At 32.5% G+C, this 23,243-nt stretch overlaps 1 protein-coding gene and 2 long non-coding RNA genes across 3 annotated transcripts; 1 reads left to right on the top strand and 2 right to left on the bottom strand.

Annotated features, from left to right (window-relative positions):
- Positions 1–1,496: 1,496 nt before the first annotated feature.
- LOC146943053 (F-box protein SKIP23-like) lies at positions 1,497–3,018 on the bottom strand. Its single transcript, XM_085757136.1, has one exon. It carries the CDS (start codon positions 2,898–2,900, stop codon positions 1,728–1,730), a length of 1,173 nt encoding a protein of 390 aa, XP_085613262.1. The 5' UTR covers positions 2,901–3,018; the 3' UTR covers positions 1,497–1,727.
- A 7,088-nt stretch (positions 3,019–10,106) lies between these two features.
- LOC146943054 (uncharacterized) lies at positions 10,107–11,140 on the bottom strand. Its single transcript, XR_015032947.1, has 2 exons — positions 10,749–11,140; positions 10,107–10,664 (listed from the first exon to the last, which is right to left on the bottom strand). It is a non-coding gene; the product is annotated as an uncharacterized LOC146943054 (long non-coding RNA).
- Positions 11,141–17,319: 6,179 nt separating this feature from the next.
- On the top strand, positions 17,320–19,879 carry LOC146943055 (uncharacterized). The gene is made up of 2 exons (XR_015032948.1): positions 17,320–17,928; positions 19,684–19,879. It is a non-coding gene; the product is annotated as an uncharacterized LOC146943055 (long non-coding RNA).
- The last annotated feature ends 3,364 nt before the right edge of the window (positions 19,880–23,243 follow it).

The raw sequence follows: 23,243 nt of genomic DNA on the forward strand, positions 1-23,243 counted from the left end.
TATTCTACATAAGTACACATGGCTATCAATTCGTTCGGAAAATTCATTTCAGGATAAGCCATAAAAGTTAAACTGACAAGGTTTAAGTCTAAAGCACGTAATTTGACCTTAAATGCTCTACAAACTTTACTGGTTGAAATCTGCTTAACATCAAAATGTCATCTTCATCAAGCAAAGCATGACACAGTCTCTCCTTCAAAAACTTAACCCAGGCCAAATTTACCACGGTATTTAATTTAAGCAGTCACATACTAGACAAGTTTAGAGTAAACAAGGCTACTGCAATAATTCAAATCTTGATCTCTGTAAAGATATATCACCATGAAAAGTCGTTACATTAAAAAAATAATCAGTCATAGCAGCAGCAAGCAACAAGTAATTAACCAACCAGCTCAGCTGCTCATTTTCAGGCACAAAAAAAGCAAAGCAGTGCAGCTATGCTACTGCTTAGTTGAATTGTAATTCAAACTACAGTATTGGGCGATAGAAGAACCCTGGAATTTGAAATATAGTGTAAGGGGATCAATTATAACCCTGTCTCTCAGGTATAGAAATTATTCTTCAAAACAATCAGAGATTATGGACCAGCAATTGCATCATACCATTGGTGCCATACAAATTATTCAGGCAATGCAAAATCTCTGGTAGAATCGAACTCAGGTTCTCAGCAAACTCAAAACTATAACAAAAAGATAAAATTTATTAAAAAAATGAAAACAATACAATACATGTAGAAAATTTGGACCGCTGAACCTGAAGTGAAGTGTCAAAACATAAATTTGAAACAGCTCATTGTTGTATAATACCACACTAGTCTAACATTTAACACAGCTAAACAGCATAGTTGTAAAAATGCACAATGTTTAAAAAAAAAAAAATTGCAACATTGGGTAATGAATTTCACAAAATCCTGAAAATGCAAACCTTCTTATTTCTTTTGAATGACATTTTGTACAATGGCTCCTTCAATATGAAACAAGAAATCGACAAGTTAAATAAATACATTATGCAATACTGAAATCAGAACATGCTGCCCCTGTCCCTCCCTGAATTCTCGAATTCAAATATTTTCATATTGCAATAAAATCTGCTTAGCATCTTTTCAAATTGCAATAAATACATTATGCAATAAAATCTGCTTAGCATTTTTTCATATTGGAGAGAATTCAAATCCCAAATCAAATAGCGGAAAACGCCCAGGGGACATCCCTGACAAATATACTAAACGAGTAATCTAAAAAATCTGAATTCTGAATTACAGGACTAGCATGTAACTATGAAAAAATATTCTAGTAGCCAAGGCCATTTGGTCTGGTGGTAGGAGGCTTCTCACTTTGAGTGTGAGGCGTTCCGAGTTCAATTCACATAATGGCCCGTTATCTAAGTCTAAAACTAATAATTTAGCCTAAAACATTCACCTAAATTTTATTGGTAGGTAATTATCGGTATAACATCAGGATGCCTTCTTAGTCAAGCATACAGCCATACACAATCTCTTCTCAAATCTAATCCACACCAAATTCATTCACCAAATATATAACAAATATATTCATATAATACAAGTTTACAGTACATAAAATATGTTACTTTACTGAATTCATACATTGATCTTGCTTTGCGATCTATGTGACATGAATATACACGATACAACAATAAGGCAATCTTTTGAACAGCGCATTTGGCCTAAATAAGACACTCATAAACACAAGCAGCTAAACTTACACAACTTAGCAAGGATTTGGCGAAATCCAAATCGGAAGCGGGCATCCCAACCGAGAATATAAATTTCGAGAATAACTGTCAATGATCCCATTATATAATCTAAAGATGCCAAAATCATGTTTCCCACAAGCATCATCATGATTAGCCTCCAAATAATCATCCGTGAAATAGATACAATCTGCACAACATCCTACAAAATCACCAGCAGAAAAACACATAGAAGAATTCACCCCAACAAACAAAGCCTTATCACCCAACGTTTCAATTCTATTCCATGTCATCACATTCCAATCCATCTTAAAAACCTCAAACCCCACCGTCCTATACATAAACATATCATAATCGAATTCATCTGAAAACTCCTCTTCCAAAATCCGATTTACCAACAACATATCCTCACCAGAGAACACCACATAGTGAATATCCCCGGAGAATTCCACAGACACCGTCATCTGAAAAATGGAAACTCGAGGACCATCAACATCGCACACAGCAATTGTTCTTCCTCCTTTGCTGACAGCATAAAACAATCCATTGTAATACACAACATCTTCCCAAAAATAGTAATCATTCTCTTTGGTTAGGAAAATCCAAGAATCATAACCTTTTTTACAGAAAGCCAGATTATTACAACTATAACCATCAACAATAGCAAATGCAACGAATTCATGGCTACACGAAGGGCTCGTTGACAATACAATTTTAGCGATGAAATCGTCACACATTTGTCTCAAACTAAAAAATCTTAAATCATTCTCGTTTGTAACCGAATACTCACGACCGATATTTGAATAATCAAAGCTTACCACGTTAGGGAAAGTGTGAATAGGAGGAAGAAAAAGAGTGACACATGTTAACGGATTAAAAAGACGAATATGAGGGGTTTCGTTGAGAATTATGAGCCAGCCATGAGAAGAACCGCAAATACGAGTGCGATGAGAAGGGAGAGGAAGATTGAAGAGATGGGTTTTGTGGGTGGAGATGTTGAAGAAGGATTGGTGAGAAAGAAGGAGGCATGGGAGTTGAGGTGGGAGATGGAGAGGGGTTTTGGGGATGGAGGATAGGACGGTGCGAGAGATGGATCGGAATCGGATGTAATCGGAGTAGATTGTTAACTTTTGTGAGATTGTTTGTATGATTTCGGGTGGTAGTTCAGACCAGTCCACGGCCACGCTCATTTTTGTTTTCTCACAACCTTGATTCAATGCTTCTTTCTGGTTTTGTTTGCACACGCTTCTTTTGCTCACAAAACTCTATCCATCTGACTTTTGCTTAAGTCTAAACTTGGTCTCTTATCTAATTAATTTCTGTGTTTCATTTTGATCACTTATTATATGTTAAATCATTCAATTATGAATCGACTAATAAACCCAACATTTAAATTAATGAAATACAACGTCTATAAATAATATGATAAATATAAAGTGATTAGAAATTTAGAATACTCATGTTTTCGAATTTACAATGTTGACGTCCAAATCGTTGATTAAATAGTCGATCTTTTAGTATGAACCAAACAAACATCGTAACAAAACGAAAAATCAAATGATGTCACACAAGACGACAACTAACACACCGTCACACTCAGACGACGAAATTCAAAAGGAAAAAAAACCTCAATCTATGTAAAAATGGCTTATTTAGATTAAAATATAGATAAAAAGATGAAGTTGAGCGATTACGTGTCAACAATTGACCTTAAACCACATCATCAATAAAGGAAATTGAAAATAGACATTTTTACTACTAATTTAGCTTCAAATATATAAACATACAATTAATAAAAATTAAAAAAATCATAAAACTTAGTGTTAAATAAGTTTTCCGTCCCTATAAATATAGTGAATTTTGATTTTAGTTCCTAAAAAATTAAACCGAATGTTTTCGTCCTCAAAAAATAATTATTTTGTTTTTTGTCCTTAATGATCATTTTATGTTCATGTGAATTTAAAGATTATAACACTTTTATGTTTAAATTGTATCTATATTATGTTCGTTTATTGTGTTCAACCTTCATATATTCATATTATATTCAAAAAATATCAAAAACATCTCAAAATTATATCAATAAGAGACCAAAAATAAAACAAAAAATTTCGTGAGGATGAAAATATTTTATTTTGTTTTTTAGGGATTAAATAGTTTATGTGGGTTGGAACAGGTAGAGTCTTCCAATTTTACCAAACCTATGCACATCTCTCTAGTTATTCATACAATTTTTAATTGGGGAATTAGTCAATTAAGTCCCTGAATGGGAAAAGAGTAGTCAATTTAGTCCCCGAATGCAGAGAAATTGCAAAACAGTTCTTGAATGTAGATTCTGTTGGTCAATCTCAGGGACTAAAGTGATTAACGAAGTCTACATTCGGAGACTAAATTGACTAACGGATTCTGCATTCAGGGACTAAATTGACTAACAGAGTCTACATTCAGGGACTATTTTGCAATTTATTTCCATTCAGAGACTAAAGTGACGACTCCTTTCCTATTCAAGGACCAAAGTGACTAATCTCCCATTTTAAATTTGAGAAAATCATAGGCAGCTAAGTTTTTCTTTTTTTTACTTTGAAGATTATTTTATTAATAATATTCTAGCAATAAATTAAAAATCAAAATTGCAAAATATAAGATCAATTGTCTTCAATTCATATGCAATATGGATTATAAAGAGCATACTGAACAATAGGCATCTTGGTTGACATCACACCTGACATGCAAAAAAAAATGTAAATTATGAAGTCAGCATTAAAACAAATACAATACCTAATAATAGAACAAAAATAAGTACTCCCTCCGTTTCAAAATGAGTGTCGCTTTAGCCAAAAAAAATTGTTTCAAAATGAATGTCACTTTCAGTTTTCAATGCAATAATAACTTTTTCTTTTCAATTGTACCCTTCAATTAATACTATGTTACACTACTTCCAAAGTATTTTTTTTCTTTAATGAAAAACAAACCAATAGTTGATTAGGATAATTTGGTAAAATTGCTATGACATTTGACTACTTTAATTCATTCCTTAATATGTGTGCAATTGGCTAAAACGACACTCATTTTGAAACGGATGAAGTAAAAGATTGTTGATGGCCTTTCAACGCCAGAACAACATTTGAAACATTTGATTATGTTGTAAGATCCCTGAAGAATATATCTTTGGCAAATTTCAAACCATCCAGCCTAACCAAAGCTTTTGTTACCTCTTAATATGATAATGAAAGAATTTGTCAACATCTAGCAACAACTACAACACCATCATCCTCTCACACCACAACATGATCATATCCCGCTTACCCCCTTATATCAAACCTATTGCATCAACATTAAGCTTATATCAACCACTAAGGGAAGGTGTCAAGTGAACATCAAATATAGGCAAATTTGGACTTCCACTTAGCGTCTCTAACAACACTACACTAACACTCTTAAAATTAACAATAAATCTTTGTGTCGTTTGAACAATGGTAACCAGATCAACATCAATCGCATCCAAACATTTTTTATTTATAGCAAACCATATATTTATAACACTAGGGTAGCACATGGACTATAATATTCTCATTTGCATCAACAATATTTCTTTCTAATCACTCTCAAAATGGTTTGTAAATCATGCAAATTAAAAACCACACCTAAATTGTAAGAAAATCATACATGTTTTGAGAGAATAAAAGTGGCAATCGGAGAATCCGTTGAATTTCAAGAGAAGAAAAAAACTTTGTTAATTGAAAGAGGATTCTAACATTGAATATTATGATGTATGAGATTAGAGACAAACATAATATCATTGTTAGGAGGTTTAGGAGATCAAATATTGTGATCAAAGACAATTATCCTCAGATACATGAATTAGATGATCATTTCCTATTCTCTAAATACTGACTTTCTCAATAACAATCAACCGAACTAGTAAAATGATTCTTTCTTATTAATATCAAACTAGTAGTAATTCTTACTATGAAATAGTGGTCTCCATGATAAACAGTGGCGCAGGCACCACCCAGCTAGGCTGGGCTGTAGCCCAGGCTCTACTGCTGCTTGCTTTGTAAAAGCCCAGCCCAATGCCATTTTTCCTACTTAAAATTATTCGAACATTCACTCGGAAGAGGTCGCGGAAAGGGCATTTACCTCCTAGTTTTATTTAGCACGTTATTGGCATGTTATATTTCATCTTTCTTATTTAAAATTGTACTTTTGTTGAAAAAATGACGAACCTATTTTATTTTGATTTATGACTATTTATATATATTATGTCACACGTGAATTTGCGATAAATTTTTTGCCCAGGCTCTATAAAATTCCTGGCTCTGCCACTTATGATAAACGCATTGTGGCTAGGAGCATTATGTGAGAGGTGGTCCACTTAGACACTAACTAATGGCTCGTAATCATGGATAATAGTGGATTCCTCTGCATAGAATTCTTCAAATCAGGTGATCAAGAAGTCATGCAAGTCCCTAGCCACGTCCATGCTCTAGGTAGTAGTAGTAATCTTACTCCTCTTAAATTGCTTTAATATTCAACTACTAGTCAGCCAATGAGCCAAATAATCCGCTTATTTAATTGCTTAATGGCTCCTACTTTATATATTTATCTATTCTATTAGTATTGCTTTACCGTGTTATTTAAAAGTGAAAACTTGTGATGCAGCAAAGCAATAGAAACGAAAACGATAAAAGGTAAGCGTCCTTTTTACCCTTTTGTTTATACCTTGGACATTTCCTTTATACTAGTACAAGACTAGATGGTGATATACTAGGAATAAGAATGACTTGAGTCCCCACACTTTAAAATGCCACTCCACTAGCTTTTATTAATTTTTTTCTTTTCAATAAAGGGACATAAGAAAAGAATAAAAGTCGACGCTTACCCTGCATAGAGGGTAGGGAGCAAAGAGCATGTACCTTTTTGAAAGGTTGAGGGCAAAAAAGTTGTTCCTTCTGCATCTTCTCGAGTCAATTTTTTTTCGAAATCAACAGTTTTTTTTGTTTGCACCCTTCTTTTTTCATCCACTCAAGAGAATATTTACACTTTGACGAGTCATTATAAGTCTAGTTAACTAGTACTAACTCTTGGTCAAAACCCCTCAAAAAAAAAAAAACTCTTGGTTAAAAGAAAAGCTAACTCTAAAATCAAAGGGTTATTTTGTATCTACAAAAAAAAAAAAATTGGGAGGGAAAAAAGTTAGTATAAATTTATTAGCATGTGAATTGATTTGTAGCTTCTAATGAAACTATTTTACATAACCACAAGAATTTCATACTGTAGTACTGTACCAGTACTTGCTCAAAACAAGTAACGGTTGATTACTTCAATAATGTCTTTTTTAATCCTTTCTTGCAGAAGTACGTACGAAAGAACTACCATTTGTTCTATACAGTATACACTGTTGAACGGTGAATTTTGCATCAAAACTCACAAGCAATGACATGCATATTTATATCACGGCACCTTCAACTAGTAAGTAACTACGGTCAAAGCTCAGTTCCTTTTTTGGATCGGTCAAAACCTAGTTATATTCCATGCAGTAATTCTTTTTTTTTTTTTGAGTGATGCAGCATAATTCTTAAATGGGTTTATTTAACATGTGCAACATAAATTAAATGTAGTAAGTTTTTATTAAAAAACACCAATGACTTATTAAAAATTTATATATTTAATATAAATTGTACAAATTTCATCACAAAGCTATTATTTTTAACTTCTTAACGTGTGCAAATTTGCACACTATTCTTCAATTTATTTTTCAAAGCATATGCTTTCATTATTTGTCTATTTTTTTTTAGTTTTTTTAAGAGGGTATTTATTTAGTTATTTATTACCGAGAAACATTATTTGGTGTATATCTGGAGTAGCATACACTAGATGTCAAAATGAATTCAAGTTCCCTGCAGACACAAACTAATTGCCATTTTCTTTAAGTAGAATGAAACTATCAACCATTGATTTAAAAGACACTACATTAATTATTTTGGTCATTTGAACTTTGATTTTTTTACTAGAAATTGAAAATTAATTTGAAACTAATAATATATATGTTTGTGTAATACAGTATTGTTCTAAACTAGACAAAAGTCCATCAATGATATTCATGTATGATGGACATAGTCAAATGTTGATCCACTAATTAGAGTGGAAATTACACAACGTCCTCAACTAGCATTGCTTTTAAAACTTCTTAATTAAGAAGTCTTCACTATATATATAACTACTCTTATCGAGAGCAAGGTCGATGCTGCTACCTCATTATCACCTCATTTTTTACATTGACTTGAGTAGCAGAGTGCTTATCACCGCATAATTCCTTGCCGAAGAGCTTTCATTGATTGTCGTCCTCTATTGCTATGCCTGTTGAATCAAATATTCATAAGAGAGGTGTTTGACAACACACTTTTCAACATATCTTTTAATGATTAAAATTCATTTAAGTCCCACAAAGTTAAGTGAATCCCTCGTACAAATTTGTTTAGATACTCCCTCCGGTCTCAAATATAACCCTCCGGTCTCAAATATAAGAAAATATTCCTTTTTTAGGTTCATTGAGTAGTTAATGTATCTGATCTACATTGTAAAGCAGATACATTAATTATTCAATGAATCTAAAAAAGGAATTTTTTCTTATATTTGAGACCAGAGGGAGTAGATATGAATATCACTAAAAAAAATTAGGTTGAAAAATGCGTTAGAAAATGTGTTGGTAATATAAATATATTTGTAATTTTTTTTTTACGAAATCTAATTAGTGCTCAAAAGATACATGCCCATCATTATATATAGTGCTGGTATTTTTCATTGTTCCAATGATTTAATCATAGCTCTGACAATAATTCAACAGGCCAACTGGTCCGTACCTCCCAGAGTAATAAAACAAGGAAAATGAGTGAGGAGAGGAGACACCATAAAACAAAGAAAATGAATGTGGTATCAACAGATCTTGATTTGTTTTGTCTTTGTTGTTTTGAATTCGAATTCGTGAAAGAAATTGTGTGGTAGAGGATGGATGAATCATGAATGGTTAGATTTGAAGCAATAAATAAGGCAAGTAAAAATGGAGTTGGTCTCATAAATGCACATATAGAAAAAAGGAAGTGGTAATTATTTGTGTGGGAGTTTGTTCTTGTGTATAATTAATATTTGGGGTTTGGAGAGATTTTCCAAGGGCGTGGGTTTATGGTTGTGGGTGTGATGAGTGCGACGTATCGAGTGACAAAAGGGAGGAAGATTGAATCATATCTTTTGTGCCTTTGTGGTGTCACTCAGAATTTATTCCATCGTGGAAAAAAGGAACATCAGAATAAGATAAAAGTGTTATTATTGGAGATATTGACCATATTCTCTCTTTCTAACCTACGCAATGCAGTGCCTTTGAAAAGTATCACTAGAAAAATTGTCTTCGATTGCAGCACCACATATACACTAGAACTTGCTTTCGAGTAATGTTATTTTCACCACAGCATAACAACTCGTCTCTTCTGATATTTTTCCAACATTAGAGTTTGACAATAACAGCCCAAACCCAAAGCCTCCATGACATCCTACAATTTGTTGAGCAACCAAAATTGGAAACAATATTCACTATTGATGTGTTGAGTTTGAAAACAACACACACAGCATCATGATTTAAAAGATTTGAATTGCCAAACAAGCTAGGACCTAGTAACCTAAGTAACCTAGTAGTCAAACTAAGAAAAGAAAACGTACAAAGATGGAGAAAAATACAGCATTAGTAGAGTCTAGAGACCGGTGGATATATAATACGCTTAGTAGTAGTACTGGTGTATTCACTGACTTTACCAACGTTGATTAACCCACGCGCCATGAAAAGAGTGTGCTTTATTGTTTCACTTTTGAATAAAACGTTGATGTCAGAGGGTTCAATCATGGGCCTAGATTTGTGTTCAGATAAAGGTTGTATGAAGAATAAGTATTCGGCAATAGGGAAGGAAGGAAACTTAAGTCGTGAATTAATGCTTTGCTTGGTGGTAGTACTATGTTGCCTCTTCGAATACGCAAATCATGTAAACCAATTAAATCACTATCAATTTTTAAATTTTATTTAAATTAATTTTTAGTCAGGATAAGAGAAGTACAGTATATTCAACACAATACAGATCGGTGGCGGCCATGCATAATCTCCTACTGCAGCTTGCGGAAAAAATAAACGCGTTAAATTAGTTAAGATCTAGATGACAATATCACATTTCAAAATAAAAACAAAAATGGCAATAGCACTTAGAATCAGTAAAATCATTCGATAAAAGACCAATTATTTCCAGTACCCCTCTGGTGGCTAGATCTTTGCAAGTAGTTCAGATCTATTATCAACAAGCATCAACCGATTATAAAATAAAAAAAAAAAAAAAAATTAGTGCAAAGGCGTTCAACCCTAAAGAGGTGAAAGCAAGAGCAGACTCCTGAAACCCTAGACCGTAAATACATCTTAGAAATACAGGTTTGTATAAATAAATAAATATAAAAAAAAGTTAGAAGAAAAATACTTCGTTGTAGAATTATACCCAATCTATATACCAATATGGTAGGAGAAATGATATTTTGACAACACTTTTTGACAACTTTTGGACAACTTTCTCTCTCATACTCACATGGTGTTGTTATCCTCTCTCTTCCTTTTTCCCTCTCCATTGTTTTTGACCAATAAGAAGTGAGAAAAACAAGGTTGTCAACAAAGTTGTCATCAAATGAATGTCAAAATATCATTACTCATATGGTAGACTATAAATTACTATGGGAAATTACAAGGGACCAAAGCTTATAAAGTGAAAGAAAATTATGAAGGTATCCACTTTACAGAAAATGGAAAATTAGATTATAAAGGTATTTATGTATCATGTATTATTTGAATAACCAGAGGCAGAAATCGACTATTTTTATCTGGTTTCACCATCCATCTTTTTAGCAAGCAAATACTATGAGGATCCTGATTCCTGCAGAAAGAAACAAAAATACAAGAGAAAAAAACAAACAGTGTTGACAAATATGCAAAACAAATACACAAAAAATATGCATACCCGTGTCTCTCAGTATCCATAGGAGGTTGGCATGGCAGCTAGTAATATGCGAGGTAAAAAGAATTAATTGATTGAGATGTGTATATATAAAAATATCAGGAAGATTTTACAAAGAGAAGCCAACACAACTCTGTTGACAGTTTGTCCACCTCCGGTCGCAAATTAGTGATGAGATCGATCAAGGAAACTAAGGGTAGAGGAGGTGGACAGAATGCCAAAAAAAATGTGTAAGCAACACTTTGAGAAACCCACGTGAAATGAAACTTGAGAGATCAAGAAAGGATCGAAGAAGATTATGAGATTTGATAGGTTTGGCGATTAATATTACTGCTAGTGCTATAGGGAAGGGGTTAGGGTAAGGTGAAGGCATATGCAGCCAGCCAGCTCTATTTAAGATGTGACTGACGGGGATTTGGGAATAAATAAGACAGACGGAGGTGGGTGTCATTAATTCCCTCCCTCTTGTAATAATTTACTTTTAAGATTACTATTTTAAATTTAAAAAAAAAAATTATGAGTATTCTTTCAAAAAAAAAAAAGAGTAATTCTGAAAGAGGTGTAAAATTTAGTTTAAAGACACATGTTAAGAATTTTACAAATAATAAACATTTATTGAAAAAAATTGCTTTTCAACTTTATGCTAAAAATATCACTTATGTTTGAAAATTATGTTAATTAGTTTTTATCAAAATATAAGTATTTGCCATTTTATTGACCCATGTGATTAATTTTTACTGAATAATGATGATAGAAGAATCGCTCATAATTCTTCAAAAGTGATGTGTTTACCTTAAAAAAAATAAACTTAGAATATTGAAAAAGTTTTCATGTTTCTAAAATATTTAAAAAGGTTAAATGAGATAGAAAATCATTATTAACAATGGTGATATCGATTATTATTTTTTTACAAAATAATGGTGAAATTAGTGACTATTTATAATTATTTTACTCCCTCCGTTCTAAATTAAATGCCATTCTATAAATTTCACATATATTAAGAAATACAAATTAATTTTTTATAAAAAAGAGTAATTATGAGTTATTTTACAAAAATATCATTTATTTGTTCGTGAATAAACTATTTTTCAAGATAATATCATTTATTAGTGGTATGAAAAATATAAATTAATAGAATTGAAAAAAGATAAAGTAATAATTTAAAACAATTTTTTTCGCTAAAATGACGTATAATTTAAATAGTTTGGTTTTACAAAGTCTCGTTTAGTGACTTATTATTTTAAACCTATCAATTTTTTTCACTATCAATTTTTAGTGACTTATTATTTTTTTTACAAAATAATGGTGAAATTAGATGCAAAATCTAGATTTTGATATCACAAAGTCTCGTTTTACTACCAAACTAACAATTTCTTAGACAAACTTTTTAAGTTCGTGAATAAACTATTTTTCAAGATAACTAGCAACTAACCCGTGCTAAGCACGGGCCCATGCTCCGCACGGGCTAATTCGAAGCGGGGGTTGTGCATCAAAGCACATTGCAATGTTATATGAATTGAGAAGATATGAAAACGCTAATGATAAAGCCAACGTTAGTGATAAAAGGGAAAATTATTTTGACTTCCTTTGAGATTTTCTTAAATAACACAGACACTCCTTCTATTTTCCAAACACATGAATCTCCCTTCATTTTATCCATTTCAATAACTTTGTAAATATACAATTTAAGCTGTCATTTTGGTTTGTTTGTATCAGCTTTCTCTTTTCACAAATAAGTTAAATGAAGTGTTTTTCTCGCAATGGAGAAACAATAACATTTGTTTTTACTACTAAATAGAATATAACTTCGACAATTACAGAAGAGATCAAAAGAGAATATAGAAATGAGAAATTTTTTTGTGGATGGACATTGTGGTTGATCAATGAAAAGGAAATAATCTTCGATATATCCGTTTTATTACTAGAATTTAAAAATTAAATCACCTTGACCCAGGAACATTAAGTTGGGAAAAATTACCTACATGAAAAATGGAAAGAAAAATGGTCAAAAATTAAATGAGTTTCATACTTGTATGAAGAAGTTAATCGCTCAAAATAAATGGAATTAACAAAGTTTAAACCATGTTATATTATAAGAGAAGTGCTTGTCAGTTTAATAAAAAAAAAGGGAGATTAGTATTTAGTTAAAAAATAGAGCTGGTGTTTATGTTATTTAAGAATATCTTAAGGGAGGTTAGTTTAATAATATGTAAAAATATTTAAAATATTAAATATTTTGTTATTGATAAAGATGTCATTATGAGTCCCGTGTATAAATTGTACAAATGTATTATTTACTGTGTTGGCAGTTGATTCATTAATTGTTTTTTGCAGAGGTTCACTTTTCATTTATTTTTTTGTAACTTGGTTTCGCGCCCGTATATGGGTTTGCTAGGTTGCACACGTGATTAGTGAATTTTTGTTAGGTTATATTTGAGTCGATCCACTTGGTCTGATTTATTATGTTGTATCCCCGTTTTGGGTTGTACCTGAGTCAGGTCTAATTCCCTAAGACTCTTTATCTATTTCTTTTTATTTAATATAATTTTTCATTTGACTAAGAGAAAAATAAATAAAAAACAAAGGTAAATTATTTTTAGAAAAAAAAATCTTGAAAATGTCTAATATTTTGAAAAATAGATATATGCCTTGTAATAAATATTCTGTAACTTTCTTGAAGTTATGTTACTTTTTTTTTTAGAATGAAGTTTTGTTATTTTGTGATTATCAATCAGATATAATTGAATGTTTTTTTTTATTTTCTTAATGAAAATATTTTTCAGTGTTTTGTTAGTATCGAAGATAACTGTCTTAATCATATTTTGTTATTTTATTGATAAGTGAAATGTATTTATTAATGTTTTTTATTAAAATATATATTTATGAATTTTTTTCTTAGACTGAATATGTAAGTAATTGTCATTTTTTATTGGATTACCTACAAAAGAAAAACTCATAGAAAGGTAGTTCTATTGCATCCTAAAAACTAAAAAATCATAGGAAGTTAGTTATGTTGCATGAAATAGACTCAGTATCAGATAAAAGCACATGAACATCATAACATTTTTAAAGTACAAGCACAAAACTTATTTTTAATAAATGTAAATTGAATATATGGTTCACTTTTAATAAAATAAAAATATATTTTGATATTGAATAAAATTAATATATATATTTTGATATTCAATCATTTTGAGATTATTTTTGAAAAAGCATAATTAGTTTTGTGTTTGTTTATTGTAATAACAATCACTTCTTTAAAAGAAAAAAATGGTCTGGATACAACTATATAAAATGGATTTTGTGTTACAAAATTATCTTCTTGTTTAAAGTTTTTTTTTTAAGTTATAGCAAACCCCGTAGAGCTTATTTGTTACGAATTAAAATAAAAATAATATTGACATTCAATAATTTAGTGATTTTTTAAAATTTTTATAAAAATATCATAATCTATTTTGTTTGTTTATGGTAGTAAAATCATTTTAAAAAATAATAATCATTTTAACTCAATTGGTAGGGATAGTGCATAATATATGCAAGGTATGGGGTTCAAACCTCGGCCACTACAAAAAAAAAAAAAAAATACATCATTATAAAAGAAACTTTTTGTTGCAAAATCACATCAATCTTTTGAAATTTATGTTCTCTCTCAGCCAAATATGTTTTTTTGTTACCAAAGACATAAAAAGATAAATTAAGTTGAGGTGTCAAAATATTAAGATGTGGCAAAGTTGTGTTTTTAGTGATCATTAACTTCCATAATTAAAGAAAGATAGTAGATTGTATTTGTTTTTTTTTTTTACTCTTTAGATATTTAAAAGTTGAATTATAAGAAAATTTGTTTTGATTGGGATTAAGATTAAGTTTGTTTGTAGATTAAGTTAGTGTGTTTTATTAAATGAATTTGTTTTAATTTGTTTTTAAAAGAGAAAAAATAGGGGGAAGTTGAAACAAAACACACAAAAGGTTATAATTTTGATGATGTGTCAAAAGATTAAGAAGGGATAAGATTATATTTTTGGTAGACATTAAGTTTCATGATCAGAGAGATTAGAGAATAAAGAATAGAAGATTGTAATTTTTTTGACTCTTTAGATATTTAAAAGTTGAATTATACGAAAATTTGTTTTGATTGGGATTAAGATTAAGTTTGTTTTTTCCTTAACAAAGATTTAATTAGTGTTTTATCGAGTGAGTTTGTTTAATTTGTTTTTAAAAGAGAAAAAATAGGGGGAAGTTGAAGCAAAAGACACAAAAGGATATAATTTTGATGACGTGTCAAAAAAATAAGAAGGGGTAAGATTGTATTTTTGGTAGACATTAAGTTTTATAATTAGAGAGTAGATAATTGAATCTTCTTACATGTAAAATGAAACGGGCTAGTATGCAAAAGAGAAAAAAACAATAAAGAGAAAGTGGAAAAGAGAGGACAGAAATACAATTTGGGTATGAGGAAAAAAAATATTGTTTTGGAATTTTTATACAAACATCATTTTTTTATACAGAAATGTTTCATAAATATATAAATTTTCCTATACCTACAACAGTATATAATTAATCATATGTAAAATTGTAGTTAATTTGTTTGAATAGATGATTAATTTAGATAATAGTTTAAAAATTATGGTTGAATGGAAATTGTATTGATCTTCTACTCAATTGAATGAAAAATTTGGTTTTTTTTTTCTGTGTCCAAATCAAATAAACCAAGTCTCTATTTACAGAGAAAAAAAATCATGAATTTTGGTAAAAAAAAAATTTTAAATTAATTTTCACCGAAATAATTGAGGTTTAATAATTAAAATGATAAAAAACCGGACAGCCAATCAGAATTGAACATGCGGCAGCTGTTATCCATAAAGCAGTTTCTCTCTCATCCGGTCTGCAGCTCATGCGCTGCTGTCGGCGCGTGTGAGACACGCGTGCGTTTGGACAAAAGAGGCTTCGCCACATGGCATCGGATGGCAGATTCAATTGTGTTGAATTGGTTCATCGTCTCTCTCCTCCAGCACAGGTTTCAACATGAATTCAACATACCATTGGACTGTTTTTTGTTGTTGAATGTCAGATTAAACATACCATTGTAAATGGTCTAAGCACAAAAGAGGGGTGCATTAATTACCACTAGTAGTTTTTCATTTTTCTTTTTCCACTCTATAACTTTTCATTTTTCTTTTTCCACTCTCACGTTGATTTTTTTATTTTTTTGGTACACGGTTTTTTCAATTTTTTATTTTGTCCATTTTGAATTTCCAAAAAAAAAAAAAATTGAAGACGATCTGCGATTTTTTTTTAAAGAAGCTAAACTAACCCACCTAAATTGGTACTGGAGAGAATCGAACCTAAGACCTCGAGGAGGAGCACACTCCTAGATCCTTGAATTTCTTGTTAACATATTCAACAACAACAATAATAATTTATGCTATATATAAAGAAAATACAATAATTTGGGTCATTTTTCACTTTCTAATTTTACCCTTCATTAAAAGTGTTATATTTACTATTTTATATTTTTTTAATATTACTTAAATAACTAATTAAAAAAATAGTTAAATCTCATTCAGACAGGAACAACCTCACTACAGAAGAAATGGTGTTATCTATAACAATATATAAAGAAAACTAGAGATCTTGAGTTAGATTATTTATTATTCCAATTGGATTCTATGGCTTGAATTAGATTTTGCACTAGTGGTGAATGCATTCAAGAACAATTCTGCTATCCCCTGGAAGTTAAGGAATAGATGGAACAATTGCATCAATAAAACTAAGTCAATTAATTTTAGTTTCTTAAGGAAATCAATGTGCTGACACTTTGGCAAACTTATGCTTGGTTATTACTCATTTAACAATTTGGCTAGACATTCATGACTGTATTAGAACTTTTTATGTACAAAACAAGTTAGGAATGCCTAACTTTAGATTTGTAAATTACTAAGGAGGTTTGGTTTGGCCCCCTCCGTCTCTTTGTTTTTTTTGTTTCTTTTAGTCAGGGACAGATTCATATATTTTAATAAGTGGGGTCGAGGTTGTATCATAAAAGTTTATATAAAAATATATAAACATGTAAGCGATAAAAATTCGTATAAGCTCTCAAATGTTGATATTTTTCAAAATATTTACACATTTTAAGAATATTAAAAAAATACAACATCATTTAGTTATTTTTGCAACCACTATTCAATCACATATCCTTTTTCAAATTAGTAGCTATATTAGTTTTAAGGTGTTTGCTCACTAATGTCTTTAGAGTATTGATTAATGATTCTATAAAAAAAATTGTCTTCAAAATATACAGGTTTTTTTTTTGAAGACATACAGGTTGTTTTTTTTTATCAAGTATATAATTACAACATATTTTTATACAAATTTACTTCTTTTAGTTTTTTAATCAATACTTTTAGGATACTCATTAACATTCTCGTTAGATTTATAATTTATTGTAGTGTTATGAATAGACTATGTGATAACAATAGTATCATATAAGTGAGCATTTTAATAAAAAAACGTATAAATGGGGTCAAGTCATATAAATGTCCAAGTAATGTGTAACATCCCGCTCGTCAGCTAATGGAAATTTTACCTGTTAAATGTATCAGAGGAATGATATTCATGGAAAGTAAGTTAAGGGATAATATTTTTATGAGATGTCATCTTTATACGGAAGAGTATCAGTGTCGGATTAAACGCTAAAGGCAGGGGCATAATTGTATTTTCACACGAAAGGGGTATTTATTTGGTTTTGGTACCAAAATAACTCATTTCCCATTTTCTTTCTCTCTCTAGGGTTGAGAGAAAGAGTTTTGCTCTTCCTTCCCTCTCATCACCATCGCCCCCTTCCCTCAAACTTCCTCTCTCAAACCTTCACAATCATTTCAAGTGGTGACCAAGCATGAAATTGTTGTTCTCTTGTTCAAGAAACAAATATTGACATTGGAATCATGTTTGAGCTTCAATTCTCTTCTCCTTCATGAATCTAGGGTTTGGTTTTGATCAAGAAGCTAGGGCTTTGGGTTATTGATTTGGGAGCTCTTGATGAATATGTTACATGGGTTTACTTAGAAAGCAAGAGACAACCATGGGTTTGAAATGAAGATTGAAAGCTATTTTGGAATCAAGATCAAGAGCTAGAGTTTTGGTGGTTGGAGCTTGGGACTTGTTGATGCTTCAAGTTTGTTGATAGGTGAGTTCCATAGATAGATTACCCACCTTTGGGATTGATTAATCTTGTAGAAAATCATGATTTATGTTAGTTTAGTATTTATGGAACTTTAGTACCCCAAGCCAATCCTAGGTGATTATATGTTAAAATTGCCATGAGTTATGTTTAAATAAGTCTATATATGTTGTTGGATGTATTTGGTGCATTACAGGGTCGAATTGGACGAGTTTTGGGTCGAAAATGGCGAAAACCCGTAGCCAAAAGCACCGAAAACGCAAAAGTTCGCAGCGCTGCGCCTGTATAAGGGCGCTAGGTGCCCACACACAGGGAGCCAGCGCTAGGCGCCCCACTCCTAGCGCCAGGCGCCCCAGACAAGACAACGTCCGCGTTGGGGGCAGTCGTGTGGGGGTCCGAGGCGATCGTTTCGAAGCATTCTTTGACTGTTTTCACTTATTTTTCAACTGGAACAAACTTGGCTTTATGAAATCATAGAATTTTCTAAATGGCTTAAGTCTTGGGTTTTGGCATTTTCGGTCTTTACAATTATTGGAAATTTGCACACGTCGTCCATTGATCCTTGCATCATTAGTCGTGGCAATCTTAGCATGTATTACAAGGATGACTCAAGAAAGTTTAAGCATGATGGGGTAGCAAGTTATTCATTAAGCAAGGGAAAACTAGAGCCTCGACATAGTTGTCGAGAACTAGCTAGTTAGCATGAATTCTTAGAATGACAAGACGCGAAGTATAAACTCTTCGCTTATGTTTAAGAGTGTTTAGCAAGCATGATAAGTCGTGGGTTGATTAGTTAATCACTCCACCATGTTTAAGAATCTACAAGCATGAACAAGCAAGAGTTTACCACTAAACGGTTCGATTAAGGTTCCGAGGTAAACAATCAAGTATGTACGTGTTTAACTTATGTATACGACAAGACTATGATTAATATGTGTAGGTGACATGTCTCTTGCTATCCACATCAGGGGGATACAAGGGGTTCTCGTAATGAGAACGATTTAAGCCGTAAGGGACCCGCATGTCACTGAGTAAACAAGATGTAGGTGTTCGTGTCTCTTGATATCCACGTCAGGGGGATACAAGAGGTTCTCGACCTAAGGGGAACGATTCAAGCCGCAAGGGACCCGCACGACACCGAGGGAGTCCGATGTACGTACATCGGTCATGTATGGGATTGATCTCGGGGTTACTCCACTCGGGACTATCCGTAAAATGAATCAAGATAATAACTGTATGTTCAACGCTAACCCATGAATGAACTTAGATACGTTATGCACGATATGACTGTGATTATGTTTCTTGATTATGCAAGAAAGAACCTATGCACAATTATGATTAAGAACAAGAGCACTAGATGCTACATGATAAGTACAAGGCATGGATTAGAACAAGTAAAGAACATGATACCGATGACGATCTTAGGTTTCCCCTTATCGTCCGGTTTAGAAGCGTGCCATGACTATGTTATGTTTAGGCCTTGATACGTAGATCGTATTCTTGGCAATGCGGTTCTAGGTTCCCTTTCGACCGCCATGACACGTATAGGATGAGAAGCCTATAACAAGTAAGATATGATTATGACGGCTCTAGTATGCACTACCGTCTAAGAATGCAAGTCCCCACACACGTATAATCAACCGTCAGGTTGTAATGTAGACACGTGGTGACCGTAGGTTTCCCCTTGAGGTTGCCTATAGCCTAGTATTTAGGGGAACTCACTGAGACATTATGTCTCATCCCAATCCTTATTTATTTCAGATAAACAGGTTGGATTTGCAAGCTTGAAGTCGGATGGATATTTCAACAAGTATGCGTTCGTGTCGCTGCAGGATGCTTTGGAATTTAAGGATGAATTATTTATGTATGGTTGAGATGTTTATGTTATTTATGTTCGAACGCAATTTGTTGTATAAATATTCATTCGTGTGTAGTTTATGTTGTAAGTTTTACTGTATCCGGTACTAATATTAACGCACGTGCTAGAATTTCTAGATACGTCTGGTATGGGTGTTACATTTGGTATCAGAGCCTGGTTGATTCAGACCGTGCCTTGGGTCATTAAATTACAACTAAGGTAGAGGGACCATTGGGTTTCGGGTAGATGTTCTAGTTGTTGTTGTTAGTTGAGCCTGATCAACTCAATTTAACATTCGACGATTAGGATGGATGCCTGAGAGCTGAGTAGGACCCAGGAGGAACGAAGTATGTGATGAAGTAGTTTGATCGTGCCAAAAGGTGGCCGGTGAACTAATCAAGTAGAAGTGTGAATCCTCCGAGAATGTAAGGCATGTTAAGAAGAAACGTTCCGACAATGTCGGGTAAGATGATGGTGATACTTAATGTGCCCGTAAGCGAAGAAATTGGATATATATATCTAATCATGACCGAAAGATTCGGTAAGAGTTGTTGTTGGAACGGGTTATGATATTCTGGAATGTCAGAACAAGGCTACAAGATAGTGAGAAGTCGACATATGATGACGGAGTCAGCAGGTTCTCAGGAATTGAAATGTAATATGTAAATGAAGTTAAGAACATGTATGCTCAGAAGTTGCATAAGTGTCAATGTAACGAGGTAAGTTATTCGTAATAGAGGAAGTTTTATGTTATCAGGATTAAGGCATTAGTTTCCGACGTGCCGAGAATTGTATCGAAATAGGTTGATGTTGCCATGCATATGTTATGGAATATTTTACAATGATAGGAATGAATGATGTGCATTGTATACTTGAGAATTTTATGTAATAAATGTTTTCTGAAAATATAGAGTTGGAGAAGCTCACCAATAGCAAGCCTGGGACGAAACTTTCCGTTTTTATGAAATCTTCCATTTCGTTCCTATGGTTTGCGATGACTATTGGGGAGATGTCTTCGCAAAAATCGTTTATGTGACGAAAATAATTTATGACATCAAGTAACGAATGCATATCATATCCTAAGATTTTCAAGGAAAGGACATGGGCAATCATCAACGAAAACGATACGGTTTAAGGTAACTTGGAAAGTTAATGTGTCAAGAGTATAGAAGTTCCGGTATTTAGAAGGAAAGTCACCGATGTTTATGCATGAGGAATGAAGTAAGAAGTGAAGACGGAGCAAGGTTAAAAGAAATCACAGGGTTCTCGAATTATGTGGAATTATGATGTATCTCTCGAACCTATGTTTTGCTTAATTGACTTGCTAAGGCTCATTATGAAGTCGAACTATAAAGTTTAAAGGATTTTAAAAGATTTACGCGTATGGGTGATTGAAGTTGACATTTTGAAAATTTACGAGATTTTCTAGGAACCGGGTTGCTTCGACACTCGTAGAGCGAGCTAGACTTATAAGAGTTTAGGTTTGATGGCACGTATGTGTTATCAACTCGTTCAATGAATTTAGAGCAACGGCCGGGGCCAAAACTCAATATATTTATAAAGTAGAAAATTATCAACGTCAATGACCTGTGCGCTAGTTTACGTAGTTTTCTTTAAAAGAAAAATCAACGAGCAAGCATTGGTACGATTAAGCAAAATGTAGTATGCGAAGATACGAAGGTACCAAGCTAGAGGTTTAAGAAAGATATGTTTAAGTGCTATATGAGTTGTCAAAGGAATTCAAGATTTTCTTGAAACAAGTTCAAGTATGTTGGGTATACCTCAGCAAGTAAAATCAACCACCCAGAGCGTAAGGATACCCCCATGATAAGTATTATGAGCATAAGATAAGTTATCATGAGTTTTGAATTTACAAGACAAGTGTAAGGTCGTGACGGTGGTTGAAACGTGGAAGATTTTGAAAACATTTCAAGAAGTTAGTATTCAAGTGGTAAGCAGGGATATGAAGTCTCAATTGCTCTATCAGATTAGAGTAGTGGTTTAAGCCAACCGGTGGGAATCAGAGTAGCGCCATGGAAGCTAATCGTTAAACACGAAACATGGGATTTTAGTAGGAAAGAATCTTTGAGAAGAATATTCGGTTGGTAACACAAGTGTAACAAGAAGCATCATAAGACAAACGAGGAATTCTCAATGTGATAAGTAAGGATGGATGCTTATTCAATCAGTGTTGGCCAAGGTAAAAGTTTTAAGTATGTGCCTTTACGTAAGTAAGATGAGAAAGACAAGAGTTGCTATATATTAATTGGCCAGGATGTATGAATGATGATAATGGAAAACATGTAAGGTTCAGAAGGTTACCTTTCGTGACTCAAGTAAAGAATCCAAGCATCAAGAATGATGGCCGGTTTCCGGAAAAGGTATTAACGACAAGCGATAATTGAATGAGAGGATGTAGAGAATCAAGTTTAAGGTCCCTAGATAAGAAGAATAAGTTAATGTCAAGAGGTCCAAGGATTTTCCTACGAATATGTAAGCGGAATTGCGAGTATGTATATCGGTTAAACAAGGGAAGAATTTATCTTCGAAGTTAACCATGATGTCATGAGAGAGAATCAACTTTTGAGTGACGTGTTAAGAGATTCATACTCTTGTATGCGATACTTGTTGAGTGAAAACGATTCTTGTTAAAATATGTTAAGTCATTATTTTAAAGCTTTTAACAGTAAGACTGGTATGATGGAACTTGGGAACGATATTTTATTTAAACTCATGGAATTATACATTTTCAAAACTGATGAAATACGTCGTAAGTGAACTCACTTGAGACATACAAAACCTCAGGACCAACTTGTCGTGGTCAAGTTTTGGGCGAGTGGTAAAATCTTTTCCCAAAGATGTTGAAACTCGTTCGGTGGATTCTGAGGCACCTTTATACAATCAGTTTTGGTAATGATAAAATCTTTTTAGTCATATATCAATTCGTTCCAAGAACCCGAATACCAAAACTTAAGAAAGAAAAATTTCTTTAAGGAAGATTTTAGAACACGTATCGTTATCATTTAACAAGAGGCGGCACTTGAAAGTATGTACATGTTATGGAAACGACAATGTTCATATGAAGTCAATATCAGGTAGGATACACTGAAATGTTTTAAGAATGATTGAGATATGTGCAAGTAGATTTGCTAGAAAGTTTCAAGAGCATGTGAACCACGACGGTGGTGATTAATTATCAGATGAAGTGGTGAGTTGATTTCACTTTTTCATGTCAGGCAATATGAGTTATCCCTTAGTACGGGTGATAAGATGCAATAAGATTGCAATGAGATCGAAGGTTTCCTAAGACTCGGAAAGAGATAAGTGATCTGTGGAATTGTTATATGAGTAGTACAAGTAAGAAGCATGTGTCACAAGGTACAGTAAGATTATGTATTCATGATAAGACGTATGTATGAAATATGTTTTATGTTGCAAGTAAGCACTGCAGGGCGCAAACCTG

This window comes from Medicago sativa, chromosome 3 (genome assembly GCF_051527215.1).
Source record: "Medicago sativa cultivar Bolivia chromosome 3, Bolivia_mono, whole genome shotgun sequence".
Taxonomy (NCBI): domain Eukaryota; kingdom Viridiplantae; phylum Streptophyta; class Magnoliopsida; order Fabales; family Fabaceae; genus Medicago; species Medicago sativa.